Source organism: Arachis ipaensis, chromosome B01, assembly GCF_000816755.2.
Source record: "Arachis ipaensis cultivar K30076 chromosome B01, Araip1.1, whole genome shotgun sequence".
NCBI classification, from domain to species: domain Eukaryota; kingdom Viridiplantae; phylum Streptophyta; class Magnoliopsida; order Fabales; family Fabaceae; genus Arachis; species Arachis ipaensis.
The window spans coordinates 86,028,369-86,047,464 of NC_029785.2; the positions used below are offsets into that span (position 1 = coordinate 86,028,369).

The 19,096-nt window shown below is 38.9% G+C and overlaps 1 protein-coding gene across 1 annotated transcript; it reads right to left on the reverse strand.

Annotated features, from left to right (window-relative positions):
• On the reverse strand, positions 1,512-2,615 carry LOC107608980. The gene has a single exon (XM_016310790.1). It carries the CDS (start codon positions 2,613-2,615, stop codon positions 1,512-1,514), a length of 1,104 nt encoding a protein of 367 aa, XP_016166276.1.

The following is a 19,096-nucleotide window of genomic DNA, read 5'->3' on the forward strand; positions in this document are numbered from 1 at the left end:
AATATCCATCTAATTAGCCTTGGTTTGGCATCCTGTTTTGACATTAGATACTTGAGAGCAGCATGATCAGTGTAAACTAAGATTTTGGATCCAATCAAATATTGCCTAAATTTATCAAAAGCATACACCACAGCTAGTAGTTCTTTCTCCGTTGTGGTATAATTTCCTTGAGCTTCATTCAATACTTTGCTTGCATAGTAGATGACATAGTGCTTCTTGTCCTTGCTCTGCCCCAGCACAGCACCAATTGCGAGGTCACTTGCATCACACATAAGTTCAAAAGGTAATTCCCAACTTGGGAGTGTGATAATTGGTGCTGTGGTGAGTTTAGCTTTTAGAGTTTCAAAGGCCTGTTTACATTCATCATCAAAGTAAAAAGGGTTGCTCACTACAAGCAAGTTGCTTAGTGGTTTTGCTATTTTAGAAAAATCTTTGATGAACCTCCCATAGAACCCAGCATGGCTCAAGAAACTTCTAACAGCTTTTACATTTGTTGGCATTGGAAGCTTTTCTATAATCTCTACTTTTGCCTTGTCCACCTCTATACCCTTTCTTGAAATTTTGTGACCAAGAACAATTCCTTCGGGTACCATAAAATGGCATTTCTCCCAGTTCAAAACCAAATTGGTTTCTTGGCACCTTTTCAAGACTAGAGTAAGATGGTGTAAGCAATCATTGAAAGAATCACCATAAACGGAGAAATCATCCATAAAGACTTCAATAAATTTTTCTACCATGTCTGAGAAGATTGACAGTATGCATCTCTGAAAGGTAGCTGGGGCATTACACAATCTGAATGGCATTCTCCTGTAAACAAAAACTCCAAAGGGGCAGGTGAAGGAGGTCTTCTCTTGATCCATGGGGTCAACCACTATTTGATTATACCCAGAATACCCATCAAGAAAATAGTAATAAGCATGGCCAGCCAACCTTTCGAGCATCTGGTCAATAAAAGGGAGAGGGAAATGATCCTTTCGTGTGGCATCATTAAGCCTCCTATAGTCAATGCACATCCTCCATCCTGTCACTGTTCTTGTTGGAATAAGCTCATTCTTCTCATTGACAATGACAGTCATCCCACCTTTCTTGGGTACTACATGCACTGGGCTAACCCATGGACTGTCAGAGATAGGGTAAATGATCCCAGCTTTACATAGCTTCAGTACTTCCTTTTGAACAACCTCCTTCATTGTTGGATTTAATCTTCTTTGAGGTTGTACCACTGGTTTAGAATTTTCCTCCAAGAGTATTTTGTGCATGCATATGACAGGGCTTATGCCTTTCAAGTCATCAATGGTCCACCCCAATGCATCCTTGTGAGCTCTCAATACTACAAGGAGTTTTTCTTCCTCCTCTGCACTCAATGTAGAGTTGATGATCACTGGGAAGCTGTTCTTTTCACCAAGGAATGTGTATTTAAGATGAGGGGGTAATGGTTTCAACTCTTGTTGTGGTGCCTCTTCTTTCTTGGCTTCACTTGGTTCCTCTGGTGCTTCCAATTTGTTCTCTTCTTATCTTTGAATGTCCTGGACTTCCTCCTGTTTCACTTGATGGTTTGTTTCAAATACTTCTTCAACCAAAGAATCCACCACATCAACCCTCATGCAACTTTCTTTCTCAGCGGGATATTTCATTGCATTGAAGACATTTATGGTCATTTGCTCATCCTGTACTCTGAAAATCATCTCTCCCTTTTCCACAACAATGATTGTTCTGGCTGTGGCCAAAAAGGGTCTACCAAGGATAACTGAGTTGCTCCCCTCTTCATCCATATCTAGGACCACAAAATCGGCTGGGAATATAAAATTCCCCACTTTCACCAAGAGGTTCTCAACTACACCATTTGGTATTTTGATAGATCTGTCAGCAAGTTGGAGTGACATTCTTGTGGGTTTCAGCTCTTCTATCATCATTTTCTTCAGCATGATAAGAGGCATTAAGTTAATGCTTGCTCCCAGGTCACAGAGTGATTTGTCAATGGCTATATTCCCAATTGTGCATGGTATGAGGAAGCTGCCTGGATCCTTGAGTTTTGGTGGTAGTCCCCTCTGAATAATGGCACTACACTCTTGAGTGAGAATCACTGTTTCTTTTTCTTGCCAACTTCTTTTCTTGGTGATTAATTCTTCAAGAAACTTTGCATATAATGACATTTGTTCTAAAGCTTCTGCCAATGGAATGTTGATTTTAAGTTTCTTAAAGATTTCCAAGAACCTTGGAAATTGTTGATCCTTTATTCCTTTGTGTATCCTGGTTGGGTATGGAAGCTTGGGTACATAGGCTTTAACTCCTTCATTCTTGCTCTCCTGTTGTGGCTTTACATCATCCTTGTTATTGGAGTGGCTTTCTTGAATGGGTGTCTTGCTTTGTGGCTTTTCATCGTCTTTGCTTTTTTGAAGTGTTGATGCCTTTTCTTCGTCTTGCTTGTCTACTGTGTCTTGCTCCTTGAGTTTTGTTGCTTCCTTGTTAGAACTTTCTCCGATTACTTTGCCACTTCTTAACTGCAGAGCTTTATATTCTTCCCTTGGGTTGGGTATTATATCACTTGGGAGGATGTTGGTCGGCCGTTCAGCTTGTTTGGCCAGTTGTCCTACTTGTCGTTCAAGGCTCTTCATGGTGGCTTCATTTCTCTCTTGCCATTTGATCAAGTTTTGAGTGGATTGAGCAATTGTTTGTAGGGCTGCCTCAAGACTTGAAATCCAATTTTCATGATGGTCAATTGGTGGTATGATGGGGGTGAATTGTTGTTACTGGAAGTTGTTTGCAAGGCTAGTGTGGTAGTTTTGTGGGTTAGATGTTGGCGTGGGAATGTTATTTTGATGAGTTTGTGGATTGTTGTGAGGTGGTTGATATGGGTTTTGTGGTTTTTTGTATTGATTAGTGTGGTTAGATGAGTGACTTTGGTTGTGTGTGTTGCGGGAATGGTTGGAGTTGTTGTTCTTCTGCCACTGGTTTTGATTATCACCCCATCTCAGGTTGGGGTGGTTCCTCCAGGATGAGTTGTATGTGTCACCATGGAAGTCATTTTGAAATGAACTTGAGGTATTTTGCATGTATTAAACTTGTTCTTGTTGCTGCTCAACATTGCCTGCTTCATTTTGACCCCATTCAATTGAAGCTTGATTTGTTGTGCTCACTGAAGCTAGTTAGAAGCCATCTATTCTCTTAGCCATCATTTCCATTTGTTGCTGGATTTGTTGGTGCATCAACTTGTTCTGTGCCAAGATTGTGTCCACTCCTTCTAGTTCCAACACACCCTTCTTCTGAATAGGTTGGCGTTGCCTCTGATGAGCAAAGAAGTATTGGTTATTTGTCACCATGTCTATGAGATTCTGAGCTTCTTCGGCTGTATTCATTAATTGTAGTGAGCCTCCTACAGAGTAATCCAAGGACTCTTGAGATTTTTGAGTCAACCCTTAATAGAAATTTTGAAGTTTATCCCATTCACTGAACATCTCAGGTGGACATTTCCTAATCAGAGCTCTGTATCTTTCCCATGCCTCATACAATGATTCCCCATCCATTTGAGTGAACGTTTGCACCTCCGTTTTCAACCTAATGTTCCTTTGAGGCAGATAGAACTTGGATAGGAATTTATTCACCAGATCATCCCAAGTGTTGATACTTTCTTTGGAAAATGTCTCCAGCCATTAAAATGCCTTGTCCCTCAAAGAAAATGGGAATAATAGCAGCTTGTAAACATCTGGATGCACACCATTTGTCTTGACAGTTTCACATATTCGTAGGAAGACAGATAGGTGTTGATTTGGATCCTCAAGGGGGCCTCTTCCATAGGAACAATTGTTTTTCACGAGAGTGATGAGCTGAGGCTTCAATTCAAAGTTGTTTGCATGAACATTGGGAGCGAGTATACTGCTCCCACAGTGTCTTGGATTTGGGAGAGTGTAAGAAGCTAGAACTCTCCTTTGAGGTGGGTTGTTATTGTTGAAAACTCCCTCAGCAGGGTTATGTGAATTGCCCTCCATGACTTGGTCTTCTCCTTCTGAATCCTCCTCACTAATTATCCCTTTTCCTGCTGCTTTTCTTCTTAACCATCGGAGGGTTCTCTCGTCTTCAGGATTAAATCTCCTTGCCTCTGACATACACAAACACACAAACTAACAACACAAATGAAACACTCTATTGCTAGAGTGAAGTTAAAGTTAGCAAACAAAATATCAAACAGTTAGTGGGCTTTAACAAAGAAAAGAAAAATGCTTAATCTAAACTACCATTCACGTAGTCATTGTCAATCTTTTCCAATCCCCGGCAACGGCGCTAAAAACTTGATACGCAAAAATTAAGATATTAACGCGCAACCGGCAAGTATATCGGGTCGTATCAAGTAATAAAACTCACTAAGAGTGAGGTCGATCCCACGGAGATTGGTAGATTAAGCAACTTTAGTTAAATGGTAATTTTAGTCAAGCAAACATGGTTTTGAGTTCATGAGATTTGATTTTTGAATGTAATTGCGGAAAGTTAAATGACAAAGAATTTAAAGAACTAGAAGAAAGAAGAACAATGAAAGTAAATAACTGAAACTTAAAATGCAAGAAACTTAAATGACATGGAAAATAAATTGAAAGAAAGTAAAGGTTGCAGAATTTTAAAGAGCAGAAGAGTAAATTGCAAGAAATAGAGAAACATAATGTAAATGGCAAGAATGATAAATTGCGAGAATGTAGAAAAGAATTGGGTAGTGGGTATTCAAGATAACTAAAGAACAAAAGAGATGAGAATTAATGATGGAAGAGATCATTAGGGATCAGAGATGAAAATTCTCATGAATTGATGTTGATCAATTCCTTCTCAATCATGGGTATAGATCCATGGCAGATTGTGGGTAATTGAGTCCCAATCTCTTGGTAACTCAATTTCTCTCAACACAACCAATTGCCACTCTTGTGATCTAATTGTTCATGATAAGAGATGAAGTTCAATTTCTAATCCAAGCCACACAACTTGCAGGATCTCAACTAAGGGAGGTTACATCTCACATACCAACCCAAAGTATATTGATCAAAGAAATCATGAAAGGATGAACTCTAAACTGAATTATGTAGCTCCTTTCTCATGTTCACCACATAGTTCATATAGATTCAATCCCTCTCTCGATGGTGATTAAATCTGTGAAGAACAAGAGTTTCCTCTTAGATGAACCACTTGAATTGAGAATGAAAGAAAAGTTATCAACCCATTCAAATGAGCAGAGCTCCTCCCCCTAATGAAAATGGGGTTTAGTGAATCATAGCTCTAAATTCAATAACAAATGCAAAAGTAAACATTCCCATTTAGTAGAGAAGAGTAATGAAGAATTAAGAAGAAGTTCTTGAAAACTGAAATTCAAAATTGCTAAAAGAAAACCAAATAGAAGAAGGTTCAGAAGCAGTAAAAACAGAAAAAGTCTAATTGTAAAAGTAAAAATGTCTAAGGTAAAAAATGTTCAAAAAAAAAGTTCCCACAAGTACGAAACTATTATCTATTTATACTATTCCTAAAACTCCTTGAAATTCTCCTTTTGGGTTAGCAATTTGGGCCTTGCTCTTGTTGATTTTGCTTCATGAAAGAATTCTTGTCAAACAGAGGAAACAGGACTCATTTTCATTGTTCTGGCCTAATGGCCTGGCGTGTTTGCCAATAACACCAGCCTTGGTGCACGTTGGCAATGTGCAAGGCATTTTCCTGGGAGTGGGACATGGTGCTTGGGCGTTGTTGCCCAAGTTGTTGCCCAAGTTGTTGCCAAACACTTGCTTGTTCCTCACTTTTTATGCTTGATGTTGCCTGAACTTTGAGCTTCAATCCTTTGCCTCAATATAAATGATTATACATCATCGGAAAGATCTTGATGTCTACTTTCCAATGCAACTAGAATCACCTCATTTGGACCTTCCTAGCTCACGTTATGCTCCATTGAAGAGGGTAAGGTTAGGCTGCCTTGGTTGGGCGTTTTTGCCAAACACGCCACCAATAACGCGCTCAACAACGCCTCTAGCCCAAATTTCTTGGCCTGGCATTGTTGCTGGAGTTGGCAAGGAACACGCCAGGCTATTTTAACCTTGGCAACATGTTCGACCCCCCCTCTCTTGGCCCATTCATGGTTCCTTGAATTTCAACCTCATTTCCTTGTTTTTGAGGCCTAAAGATGACTCTGATTTGAGCTTTCATTTCATTCTTCACTATAGACTATTATATATCGTTGGAAAGCTTTGAATGTCAGCTTTCCAATGCAACTGGAAGCACTCAAATTGGATCTCTGTAACTCAAGTTATTTATCCTTGAAGGAGGTGATGTTAGGCTGTCTTGGTTGGAGTTGTTGTTGAAGTTATTGTCAAACACGCCCATGACAACGCCCAATCCTCCCCTGGCCCAAATTCTTAGCCTTGGCATTGTTGCTGGCGTTGTTGATGAATATGCCACTTTAACTTCAAGGCAACAACGCCTTCAAGCTCTCCTTGGCTCAATTTCTTGGCCTTGCGTTGCCAAGGAACACGCACATTCAACTTCAAGTTGGCAATGTCCAAGGTCATTTTCCATAGCCACCTTGCAGGGACCAGCGTTGTTGCTGGCGTTGTTGATGAACACGCCAGTTCATTCCTCACTGGGAAACGCTCTCGAGCCTTCTCTAGGGGTGCTTGAAGTGGCCAGCGTTGTTGCTGGCGTTGCCAAGAAACACGCCCTCTCCAACATGCTAGTGAACTTCGTCTAGCCAAAATTCTATGTTATGGGCGTTGTTATGGGCGTTGCCAGGGAACACGCCAGTTCATTCCCTACCTGGCAACGCCCTCGATCCTCACTTGGTGGCTCTGTTTCAAGCTTCTTTCTTCATCACCTAACCTAAACCAAAGAATCTTCCTCAAAGTTTTGCCATCTTATGCAATGAATTTCAAGATCATCACTCAAATCAATTTGTTTATAAACTTCTTAATTCATTTTCATGAAGTATGCTAAATTTCACTTAGTTCTTGGTTTATGAATGCATGTAGAGAAAACTCACAAAATTTTTTGTTTATTCTAGTAATAATAAATGAAATTAAGCTAAAACCAACTACACTAACTAGTTAAAATATCAAATATGCGAATGCATCACTCAGCATGGATCCTCCCCTCAATCTAGCAGGTTTAGAAACTCATACTGAGGTAAAATAAAATGATAAACGTGTATGATGGTAAAAGTGATGTAAAAAGTCTGAACAACATGAATTAAATCCCTTAAATACTAAACTAATGACTAGTAAGGGTACAACAATCTTTTTTATGCTAAAATCCACTTCTGGGGCCCACTAAGTGAGTGTTTAGGCTGAGCTTTGATGAGATCCACGTGCCATGAGGTCTTTGGGGCGTGGAATGCCAGCTGGGGGGTTCCTCTCTAGGCATTTTGACGCCAAGCTCTGCTCTTTGGGCGCTGGATGCCAGAAAGAGGGCAGGGAGCAGGCGTTGGACGCTAGTTTTGGGCCTCCTAGTCCAAATTAAAGTATGGACAATTATTCATTTCTGGAAACCTCTGGAAGTCATCTTTCCATAGCCATTGAGAATGCTCCATTTGGACTTCTGTAGCTCCAGAAAATCTCTTCCGAGTGCAAGGAGGTCAGATTTGGACAGCATCTACAGTGCTTTCTCTTTCTCTGAATCAGACTTCTGCTCAGCTCCTCACATTCTGCCAGAAAATACCTGAAATGGTACAAAAACATACAAACTCAAATTGGAATCCAAAAATGTGAATTTAACATTAAAACCTGTAAAAACTAAATAAAAACTAATTAAAACCTATTAAAAACTACATGAAAACTAAGCCAAAAAGCGTATAAAATATCCGCTCATCACTAAGTAACATGATTTGAGTTAATGGTATGAACAAAAAAGAAAAATTACACCACAAATCTTACTAGTAATAATTTTTACATTAACACCGAGGTTCAGGGCTCTTGTGATGGTTTTAGTGCTATCATGCCTGGGAGGATCAAACAGTGGTAGCAGCGCAACAAACAAAATGAAACTAGTCAATGCATTCAAGAACCTTGATTTCACAAACAAGTTTATAAGAACACAAAATTAAGAACTGTGACTGTTACAAGTTCTTATCATAGAATAGGAAATAGAATTACAATTAGCGATGGAACATAGGATAATATAATTAGAGTTAGCGATGGAATTGAAAGAAAGAAAACAGCAATGAAAGAGAAAGGAAATTAGGGTTACCTGCATGGCTAAGGCAAGATCGAAGAGAGAAACACAGCAACACACGAAAAGAGCAAGCACTAATGGCGAGATCGAAGAGAGAAATGCACATTAAGGTTTGAAAGGGAGCGATGCGAGCAAGGCCGACGGAAGGAGTGCAACGAAGAAGAACTGGGAAGGGGTGCAACGGAAAGGAACGATGCGAGCAAGGCCGATAGAGGTTGAGGGCAATGGAGGTTCGATGCGACGGCGGTGTAAGGCTGATAGCGCCGCCGATGGAGCATTTAGAGGGGATAAGTGTGGAGGCGCAGAAGTGTGGTGTGAAATAAAGAGGAGAACGGAATCCTAAATCTTTATTTTAATATTTCTGACGAAATATTTTAAATTATAGACAGATTTTCTGTCTGTAATAATTTAAGAAAATACAGTGTATTTGTTTGTTTAATTACAGACAGATTTTTTGTCGGTAACTATATTCCGTGAAAAAAATTAATTTTTCTGACAGAATTATCGACGGATTCTCTTTTCCGTCTGAAATTATGCTAATTCATTTTTCTGCGTTTTCGATAAAAAATCCCTAGCAAAATTTGTCTGTATTTCTATGGGATAAAATCTGTCGGAAATATCAATCTGTAATAACTAGTTTTCTAGTAGTGTGAATTGTTTTGTTTTATGGTGATTTTGGGTATTTTCTGGCTGAAATCTGAGAGTTTTGACAAAGTTTGATTCAGAGGCAAGGAAAGCGTAGCAGATGCTGTCAGGATCTGACCTCCGTGCACTCAAGCAAGCATTGCTGAAGCTACAGATATCCAAATAGAGCATTCTTAACGGCTATAGATAGCTATTCAGGTCTTTCCAGCAATATATAATAATTTGTACTTTTCTTTGGAGATGAAGACCCAAAACTGGCATTCAACACCAGCCATCTACCTTAGTCCTGGCGTCCAACACCCACAGAGAGGTGGCCAGCGTCCAACGCCCAAAAGGGGGCCCCTAGCCAACGTTCAATGCCCAAGAGCCCTACTAGCACGTTGAGACACCCTTAACTCAACCCAAACACTCACCAAGTGGGCCCCGAAAGTGGATTTTCTCACTACAAGTCTAAGCCTATCATATTTCTCTAATCCTTAGTTATTAGATTAGTATATATAGGAAAAGATCAACCATGTTTAGGATCTCTCTCCAGCATATCATATTTTCGAACACCATTATGTACAGTATGAGCCACTAAACCTCCTAGGTTAAGGTTAGGAGCTCTGCTGAGTTTTATGGATTAATAAAAGTACTATTGTTCTATTTCAATTCATGTTTGATTCTCTCCTAAGATGTATCTTCGTTCTTCAACCTTATGAATGAGTTGAACCGTAACAAGTTATCCCTACTCTACATGGGTTCAATGAGCGTCTTTCATCGGATATCAATGAGCCACTAGCTTGATTATATGTCTTGTAGACGGCTAATCCACGACTTCGTTGGGGACATCTCGAGACATCAATTCAGCCGAGGTATGGGGAGATTAGGGTCTTTTTAGTAAAGGATAGAACAAGGCGCAGTATTCTCTGATCCGAAAGATTCAACCTTGTTTATGGCGTTTTGAGTATGATCACCAAGGGGATGAACTGCAGGAGCTTCACCTTCATTCAGACTGGATGCGCACTAAACCTAGTGTTCAACCTAGAGGAAGATTAGTGGCCGCTCAAACTGGTGTTGGTCACATACAGCCTGCTATAGAAGAAATCATTCACAGTTGGAGTAGACAGTAAAAAATGATTGATTCAGAAGAACAAAGCTTCTTCAAAGCCTTAACCATCTTCCAATCATTAGATTCACAACCACTGAGTAACGTCATCTTTATTTTACTTTTATGCGCTTAAACCAGTAAACAACATTTCTATTCGCCTAACTAAGATTTACAAGATAACCGCTGTTTGATCCAAGCCAAGAATCCTCGTGGGATTGACCCTGACTCACCTCAGGTATTACTTGGACGACCCAGTGCATTTGCTGGTTTAGTTGTGCATAGTGTGAGAATCCGTGCACCATGTTTTTGGCGCCGTTGCCGGTGATTGTTCGGATTTGACAAACTAACGGATTATCTTGTTGCTTAGATTAGGTACTGTTTTTAATTTTGTTTGTGTCTTTTATTTTCTTTTCCAAAAAATAAAAAAATTTTCAAAACATTTTCTATTTTGGCTATGTATTTCCTTTCGATTTTCTTACTTTGATTTTTACCTATTTCTTGTTTTCTTTTTCAAAAATTTTTTCAAAATCTTTTCTTTTCTTTAGTAATATGTGTCTTTTATTTGAGTCTTTGTTCTTGTTCTTGTTAAAGTTTTGAATTTTCTTGGTGTTCTTTTCAAAAAAATTTTCAAAAATAGTGTCTTTTGGTTAAGTCTTGTGTCAAATCTTTAAGTTTGGTGTCCTTTGTGTGTTCTTTGTTTCCTTTGAATTTTCGAAATTGTTCTTAGAGTTATTTCTTGGTATTCAAGTTGTTCTTGTTTCTTTTGTTGTTTTGATCTTAAAATTATTAAGTTTGGTGTCTTTTGGTTTTTTTTTTTAAGTTTTCGAAAATTTAGAGTCTTTTGGTGTCTTTTGGTTTTTAAGTTTGGTGTCTTTTGGATGTTTTTCTCTTTCTTCATTAATTCAAAAAATCAAAAAAATTTATTTTCTATCTTTAATTAAAATTTTCGAAAATATCAAAAAGATTTCAAATTTTAATTTCAAAATCAGTATCTTATCTTATCTTAGTTTCAAATTTCAAATTTCAAATCTTATCTTTTTAAAAAATCCTTTACAAATCTTTTCAAAAATCATATCTTTTTCAAATCACTATCTTATCTTTTTATCTTTCTTTATTTCAATTTCAAATTTTAAAGTTCAATTTCAAAATTTAAAATTTAAAATTTCAAAATCAAATCTTTTTCAAAAATCAAATTTCAAATCTTATCTCTTTCAAATCTTTTTCAAATCTTTTCAAATTCTTATCTTATCTTTTCTAATTTCAATTTTTAAAATTAAATCTTTTTTAAATCTTTTCAATTTCTATCTTATCTTTTCTAATTTTAAATTTTAAATTCAAATATTTTCTAATCTTCTACCTTATCTTAATTTCAAATCTTTCTTAATTAGTTACTTCTTTCCTCTTTCTCCATTTTCAAAACTTCCTAACTAATACCTCTCTCTTCTATTTTCGAAAACTTCCCTTCTATTTCTCTCCCTCGTTTTTCGAAAATCATCTTTCAATTTTCAAATTTTTTTTAGTTAATTAGCTTTTAATTTTCTCTTTAATTAATAATTAAATAAAAACAAAAATATTTAAATTCTAGTTTCTCTTTTTACTTTTCGAATTCTTCTTCCCTTTTATTTGAATTCTTCTTCTCCTCTCTCTATCTCCATTCTTCTTTCTTCTTCACATCTCACAGGGAGTCCTCTGTTCTTGAACATAGAGCTCCCATTCTTCTTTCTTTCTTTGCTTTCTTTTCTTGTTTATGAGAAGGAACAGAGATAAAGAACCTCTTTTTAGTCTTGATCCTGAACCTGAGAGGACCTTAAAGAAGCATCTACAACAAGTTAAAACACAACACTCCGAAAGAAATCTCACAAAGATTTTTAGAAGCTGAAAGCATGGCAGCCGAGCCTAATAATGAAGGAGATGCAAGAAAGTTCTTGGTGAATACACTATACCAACTTCTGATTTCTATGGAAGAAGTATCTCCATACCTACCATTAGAGCAAACAACTTTGAGCTGAAGCCTCAATTAGTTTCTCTAATGCAACAGAATTACAAATTCCATGGACTTCCACTAGAATATCCACATCAGTTTCTATCTGAATACTTGCAGATCTGTGATACTGTTAAGACCAACAGAGTGGATCTTGAGGTCTACAGACTTATGATCTTTCCCTTTGTGGTTAGAGACATAGCTAGGATATGGTTGGACTGTCAACCTAAAGAAAGCCTAGACTCTTGGAAAAAATTGGTCAGTGCTTTCTTGGCCAAGTTTTTTTCACCTCAGAAGATGAGCAAAATCAGAGTGAAAGTTTAAACCTTCAAACAAAAAGCATCTTATATGATAGTCTCTCTGAGATGTCTAAAATATCATTGGACAGCTCTGCAGGTGGATCACTCCACTTAAAGAAAACTCATGCAGAAGCAAGAGAACTAGTTGAGATGGTTGTAAACAACCAATTCATGCACACTTTTGAGAGAAACCCTGTGAATAATACGGTAGCTCAGAAGAAAGGAGTTCTTGAAATAGACACTCTGAATGACATATTGACTCAGAATAAGATCTTGACCCAACAGGTCAATATGTTCTCTCAGCATTTGACTGGAATGCAAGCTGCAACTGGCAGCACCCAAGAAGCTTCCTCTGAAGGAGAGGCTTATGATCCTGAACAACCCATGATGGAGGAGGTGAATTACATGGAAAAATCCTATGGAAATACCTACAACCCTTCATGGAGGAACCATCCTAACCTTTCATGGAAGGATCAACAGAAGTCTCAGCAAGGCTTCAATAATAATCAAGGTGGAAGAACCCGAAATAGGTTCAACAACTGGCCACCATTCCCATCTTCTCAGGAACATATAGAGACTTCTAAGCAGAGCCTTTCTGACTTCGTCACTATTGTCTCCAACCTCTCTAAGGCCACTCATAGTTTTATAACTGAAACAAGATCCTCCATCTGAAATTTGGAGGTACAAGTTGGTCAATTGAGTAAGAGAATCTCTAAGACTTCTCCTAACACTCTTCCTTGTAACATTGAAGTAAACCCAAGAGAAGAGTGCAAGGCCATCACTACTGAAGCTGAGGCCAAATCTGAAGGGAGTAATCTGGCATTGAACGCCAATGATGAGATCCCTAATGGGCGTTCAACGCCCAATGATATGCCATCCTTGGCGTTGAATGCCAGTAAGGAAGTCCTTACTGGGTGTTCATCGCCCAATGCTACACCTTTAATGGCATTGAATGCCAGTAAGGAGAACCTTACTAGGCGTTCAACGCCCAAATTGTCAGAGAAGCTGGCGTTGAACGCCAGTGAAGATGTCCCCACTAAGTGTCCAACGCCCAAAAAGCCACAAGAGATGGGGTTGAACGCCAGTAAGGATATTCCTACTGAGTATTCAACACCCACTAATAAAGTCCCTATCGAAGAATTAAAAGAAGCCAAGGCTCATGTAGAGACCATAGAGGTCCCTTTACAAGCACTCTTGCACTTCATGAGTTTTGATGAATACTCATCCTCTGATGAGGATGAGAAAACTAGGGAAAAACAAGTTGCTCAGTACCTAAAAGCCCTCAAGAAGATAAATGCCATGTTATTTGGAGTAAAGACATTGGAGGAAGAACCTCCAATTCTTACCAAAAGACTCAATGCTTCGGTTCAACAGAAGCTGCCTCAAAAGCTTCCGGATGACTTGGTGAAGGTTGAAGACCTTTACATCCCTACAAACTTCATAATCTTAGATACTGGGAAAGATGAGGATGAATGCATCATCCTTGGAAGACCTTTGACGAGAGGAACTTTTGTGTGGTCTAAAAATTTGCGGATAAATCCTCGTTGCAAGTATAGTTTCTAAACCTTCAAAAGTCCTTTCATACAAATGTTTTGGTTGTCACAAGTAACAAACCCCTAAATAAATAGTTAACCGAAGTATTCAAACCTCGGGTCGTCTTCTCAAGGAACTGCAGGGAAGTTTGTTCTTATTATTGGTTATGGAGATTGTAAACTCGGGGTTTCAAGAATGAGGAACAAATATGACAAATAATTTAAATAGCAATTAAAATAAATAAATACTGTAAAGCAAACTTTTTGCAAGGTATGAGAAATTGGAAGTCCAAATTAGTTACCCTTCTCAACAATAAAGAAGATTGAATCTTAATTCCACTTAGTTAACCTTTGCTAAAGCAAAGGAAAGTCAAGGGATTAATTAGTTTGACCTTCGAATCTTATCTATTTCCTAAGAAAAGATTGGGATTATTGAAAGTCAATTCAATTAGCAAAGATAACAGTTATCAATTATGTTGAGCTAAGATAACTCCTGAGTTACTGATTTCTTAACCAAGACCAAAAGGGAAAAAAGTAAATTTGCTGGAATAAAAATGTCTTTAGATTGAAAGCAATGGTGACATAAATAAAAGAAAGCAATAATAAACTGAAATACCTCAAATAATATTAATTCAAATAATCTGGAACATAGAAGAATTCATAAATTAAATGGTAAAAGTAAATAATCAACTAAAGTAATGGAATGTATAAAAGTGAAAGGGAAGCTTAAAGTAAAGGAACATTAAACCTAGGATCGAGAGTCACTCCTAAAACTAAGAGAAATCCTAAATCCTAAGATAGAGAGGAGAGAACCTCTCTCAAAACTAAATCTAAATCACGAGAAGTAACTAAATTGGCAAGCTCTCCTTGAATGGATGCATTCCCTCACTTCATAACCTCTGGTCTATGCCTTCTGGACTTGGATTTGGGCCAAAAAGGGCTTCAAAAATCGCTGGGAGCGTTTTCTGCAATTTCTGGTGCGTGGCCTCTGTCACGCGTCTGCGTGGGTCACGCGGTCGCGTCATTCGGAGCTTCTCTTGTCACGCGGTCGCGTCAGTCATGCGACCGCGTCATATGTGTTTTGCTTAAGGCGCCCGGTCGCGTCAGTCATGCGGCCGCGTCGCTGTTGATTCGCGCTTGGCATGCGTCCGCGTCGCCCATGCGATCGCGTGGATGCTAGTTTCTCCAAAAACTCCGTTTTGTGCTTTCCTTCCATTTTTTGTATGTTTCCTTTCCATCCTTTGAGTCATTCCTGCCTTAGAAGATCTGAAACTACTCAACACACTAATCACGGCATCGAATGATAATAAGGGTAATTAAAATAATTAATTTTAAGCATAGGAAACATGTTTTTCACATACATCACATAATAAGGAAGGAGAAGTAAAATCACGAAATTAATATGAATAAGTGGGTGAAGGATTGAATAAATATGGGTTTATCAACCTCCCGTAATGGGGCCAAGGTAAAGGTAAGGGTATATGTATAAGGCTAAGTGAGCTAATAAGTGAATCCTTAATTAGACTAAGATCTCACCTAACATACATGCTTTCTAAATCAAAGCTTCTTTACCTATTTTCCATATTTTCTCACTTTTGATGTTACATGCTCATATCTCAATATTTATTTTTATCCCATGTGCATTACTTTATTTCATAATTGGGGAATTCTTTTTGTGTCCCCTTTATTCATAACACTTTTTTTTAATACACATGGTAATTCAATTATTTTGATTTTACATGAGCATGCTTCCCAAAACTTTTTTTTTGAGTTATTTTATTCTTTTCAACTTTTCTACATTTTGTTTTTATCATCTATGTTACCAATAGGTTTTCCCACATTTAAACCATACATACTTCCTATCTTAAGCTAACCAAGGATTCAACTTGGGATTTTTATTTTGTCTTTCTACTTAAGGCTAGTAATGTGGCTGATAAAATAAAAGGGGATTTACAGGCTCAAGGGGCTAACAAGGGTGATGTAAAGGGTAGGCTATTTTGGGATAAGTAAGCTAAAATCAAATAATGGCCTCAATCATTCTCTTGGTATGTATTTCTATTCTATAATCGGACATGTAGATTAAAATAAAGTAAAGAACACCAGAATAAACAAGAATGGCAGAATACACAGAAAAAAATTATGGTTTGAATGTAACCATACAATTAAGCTCAAAACTCACAGGCTGTGTGTTCTCTAGCTCAAAAATCATTTATCAGTTATGTATGTCATGCAGGTTTAGTTAGAAATTCCCATTATTCTCAATGTAAAACTTATATTGAATGGCTTTAAAGTTCTAGTGTTTCTCCTTGATGAAATGTTGTTAACTAAATAACATGTAATGCTATATATACAAGGTGTGGGTTGTTTTGATTCTGTTAAAGTCTCTAGTTTACTTTCTTTTTTTTTTCAATCTATTCCGAGTTATCTAATGCTAAAAAGGGTAAACTATACTAATCAATCCACAATTTCTATAACTAGTAAGTTAGAATTGCAACTAAACTAAGTGGCTAAAATATGAACTAAAAATACAAAATGCAGAAATAGAGTATAAATACATAAAAAGTAGCAACGTATAAGTACTGAAAAATAAAGAGAAAAAAATACAAGAAAATAGTCAAAATAAAGGAAAAAGGGTCTGTAGTGGTTCACCAAAATGATACGCCAGAGATGGCGACCTCCCCACACTTAAAATGAAGCATTGTCCCTGATGCTCACTCAAGCAAGGTGTGAAGGGGTGTCATTACCGGAAGGATGTATGGCCGGAGTCTCTGTGGTGGCGGTCTGAGCATCTGGCTGCTGTAGAGGAGGTGCTGACTGGATAGGGATCTCGGAGTCTGCAGCCTGGATCTGATGTGGGATCTCCTGCTGGTGTGCTGCCTGCTGGGTGCCTGCCTACGCTGCCTCTTGCTGTGGATGAGGCGCAGCCTCGGGCGCATCCGCCTCCTCCTCAGATGCCTCAGATGGTGTTTCAGGCTCGGAGGGGATGTCGCCAGATCGTATCATCAGCTTCAGGTGCTCATTGCGTCGCTTGTTGCGACGCTCCATCTGGTCAAGCCGTCGAAACAGGCGGTGCACTAGATGATAGATGGGCTCTGGGGCAGGTGGAGGTGCAGTGGTGGTGGCAGGTGTAGCTGTGGAGGAAGAGGGGCTGGCAGATGGTGTGGCAGTGTCACCCGGAGCAGTGAGGACTGGAGGTCTGTAGCCCAAGGCTAGAAAGTTCCTGCTGCGCGGGATAATCTTCTTGCATTCTGCAGCAGGTGGCCTCTCATCGGCATCCTCCCAAGGCACGTCAGCTCGACGGCCCAGTTGTGTAACCAAATAGGGAAAGGGAAGAGTGCCTCGGACGTGGACCCTGGCCATGTAGAACCGGATAAAGCGTGGCAGGTACAGGTCCTTACCCTCCATCATACACCAGAAGAGGGTGATCATAGCGGCCGGTATATCCGTCTCATGAGTACTCGGCATAATAAAATTTCTAAGTATCTGATGCCATAGCCGAGCCTCATCATTCAAGTACGCCCCCTTGATTCCCTTGGGCATCGTGGTGTTCTGACCCATGATCCAAGGAACGGTCGGGTCAAGGGCAATCCTCGCCTTGACTGCATCCCAATCAAACTTCATAAAGCGCATGTCTTCCTCAGCTTTCTGATAACCATCTGGCTGATCAGATTTAGGCAGAAGCTTCAGAACATCTTCAATTGCCTCTTCAGTAACCAGAATCTGCTTCCCTCTAAGGTTCACTGCATCTAGGGAAGTCTTGAAGTAATTGCAGTAGAATTCCCTTACCCAAGATGCATTGACCTCAGACAGATTTCTCTCCAGAAAGAACCATCCTCTTTGTTTGATCTGATCAGAGGTGTATTACTGGAGTTCTCCTCGGATCTTCAGAGTCCTCTCCAGGTATAGGTTCCTGGAGTTTGCAAACACCGGATACTTCAGCTCACAGTATCGGTTTGCAAACTTCACTGGGTCATTACCAGGAAGTAGTTGGTCGGCCTTCTCCTGCGGGGTGAAGTTTTTCTCCCGCCAGGAGGCATCATGCATGAGATCTATGATAGACATAGATGATTCTCCTCTTTTACGTTTGCCAGTGGTAGCCTTTCCTTTTCCCTTTCTCTGGGAATCTGACATCCTGAAAAAACAGAAAACCAAGATATAATAAAAATAGGAAAACAAATAGGCAAATAGTCAAAAGAAACACAAAGTGGCAAAGGAGAATTAGAATGAGGTAAATGAGTTAAGTAAATGTGCATTAAGGATTGTATAGGAGTTAAAAGTTCGAAAGGAAAAATTCACAATCCAAAATGTAATAGAAGGCATGTTAAGTAGGAAAAATTATCATTATGCCATGGTTAGAGGGTTAAAAGAAAGTGAAAAACCAGAAAAAAGATTTTAAAAGGTTAGTTTGGTTAGAATTAAAAAAAGATTTCAGGAAATTAGAATTAGTGAGTTAATGAAAAATGGGTTAAGGTAAGTGGCATAAGGATAAGTTTCTAAGTAACAAGCATTCATAATTAGAAGTGATAGGTAACTCATAACCAAACAAGGAAAACAGGTTGATGATGATTCAAATAGATATAGAAATAGCAAAAATTGGAATCAAACATAAAAAATGCAATATATGAACCAGGAAATCAAAGAGAATAAGAATGCGTGCCTGGCATTCATGAATGGGTTTGGGTAAAGCAGAGGAAAGCAAATTTCAAAATGCCAAAAACCAAAACATGAATGAAAACATTTTACAGAAATTTGGGCAGCATTCCGGCTAAAATTGGATTGTCCCGAAAAATAAACAGCAATCAAATAGTTCATATGAATTAAAATTAAAGCTTGCAATTACATATAAGGAATATAAACATGAAAATTCAGTGTAAAGAGCAGCATGAAACAAGAAATCACAGCATATGAACATTACAAACATCACAGCAACAACAGAATTGCAACTTTGATAAACAGAAACATGAACAGTGCAAGTAAACAGGCCTAAATTCACTAACCACATCCTAGGCTACCTAACAACCTAAAATCCAGTACAACATGCATATCTAACTAGCCTAAACATGAACATAAACAGAAAATAATGAAATAACGACTAAGGATAGAAGGGTGGCGTTCGTCAGAATCTGGTAGGCCAAATAAGGAGAGTGGGCAGAAAGGTGGCTAGGGATGGTGGTGACGGTGTCTGGCGCGGCGGCTGACGGTAGTGGGCACGGCTATTTGGGGCAGGGGGAAAGAAGGGATGGGTAATGGGGTAGGGGGGTAAGAGGGGAGGGGAAGGGTAGGTGTGTGTGTGGCGGATGGGGGGCGCAGCTGGGACGGGCGGCGGCGGTGGGTGGTGGTTGCGAAGGGGGCAGTGGCGGAGAGG

What these genes read in the sequence shown, in the direction of transcription:
- LOC107608980 (XM_016310790.1), bottom strand. Translation starts at nt 2,615, where the DNA reads ATGAAGAGCCTTGAACGACAAGTAGGACAACTGGCCAAACAAGCTGAA.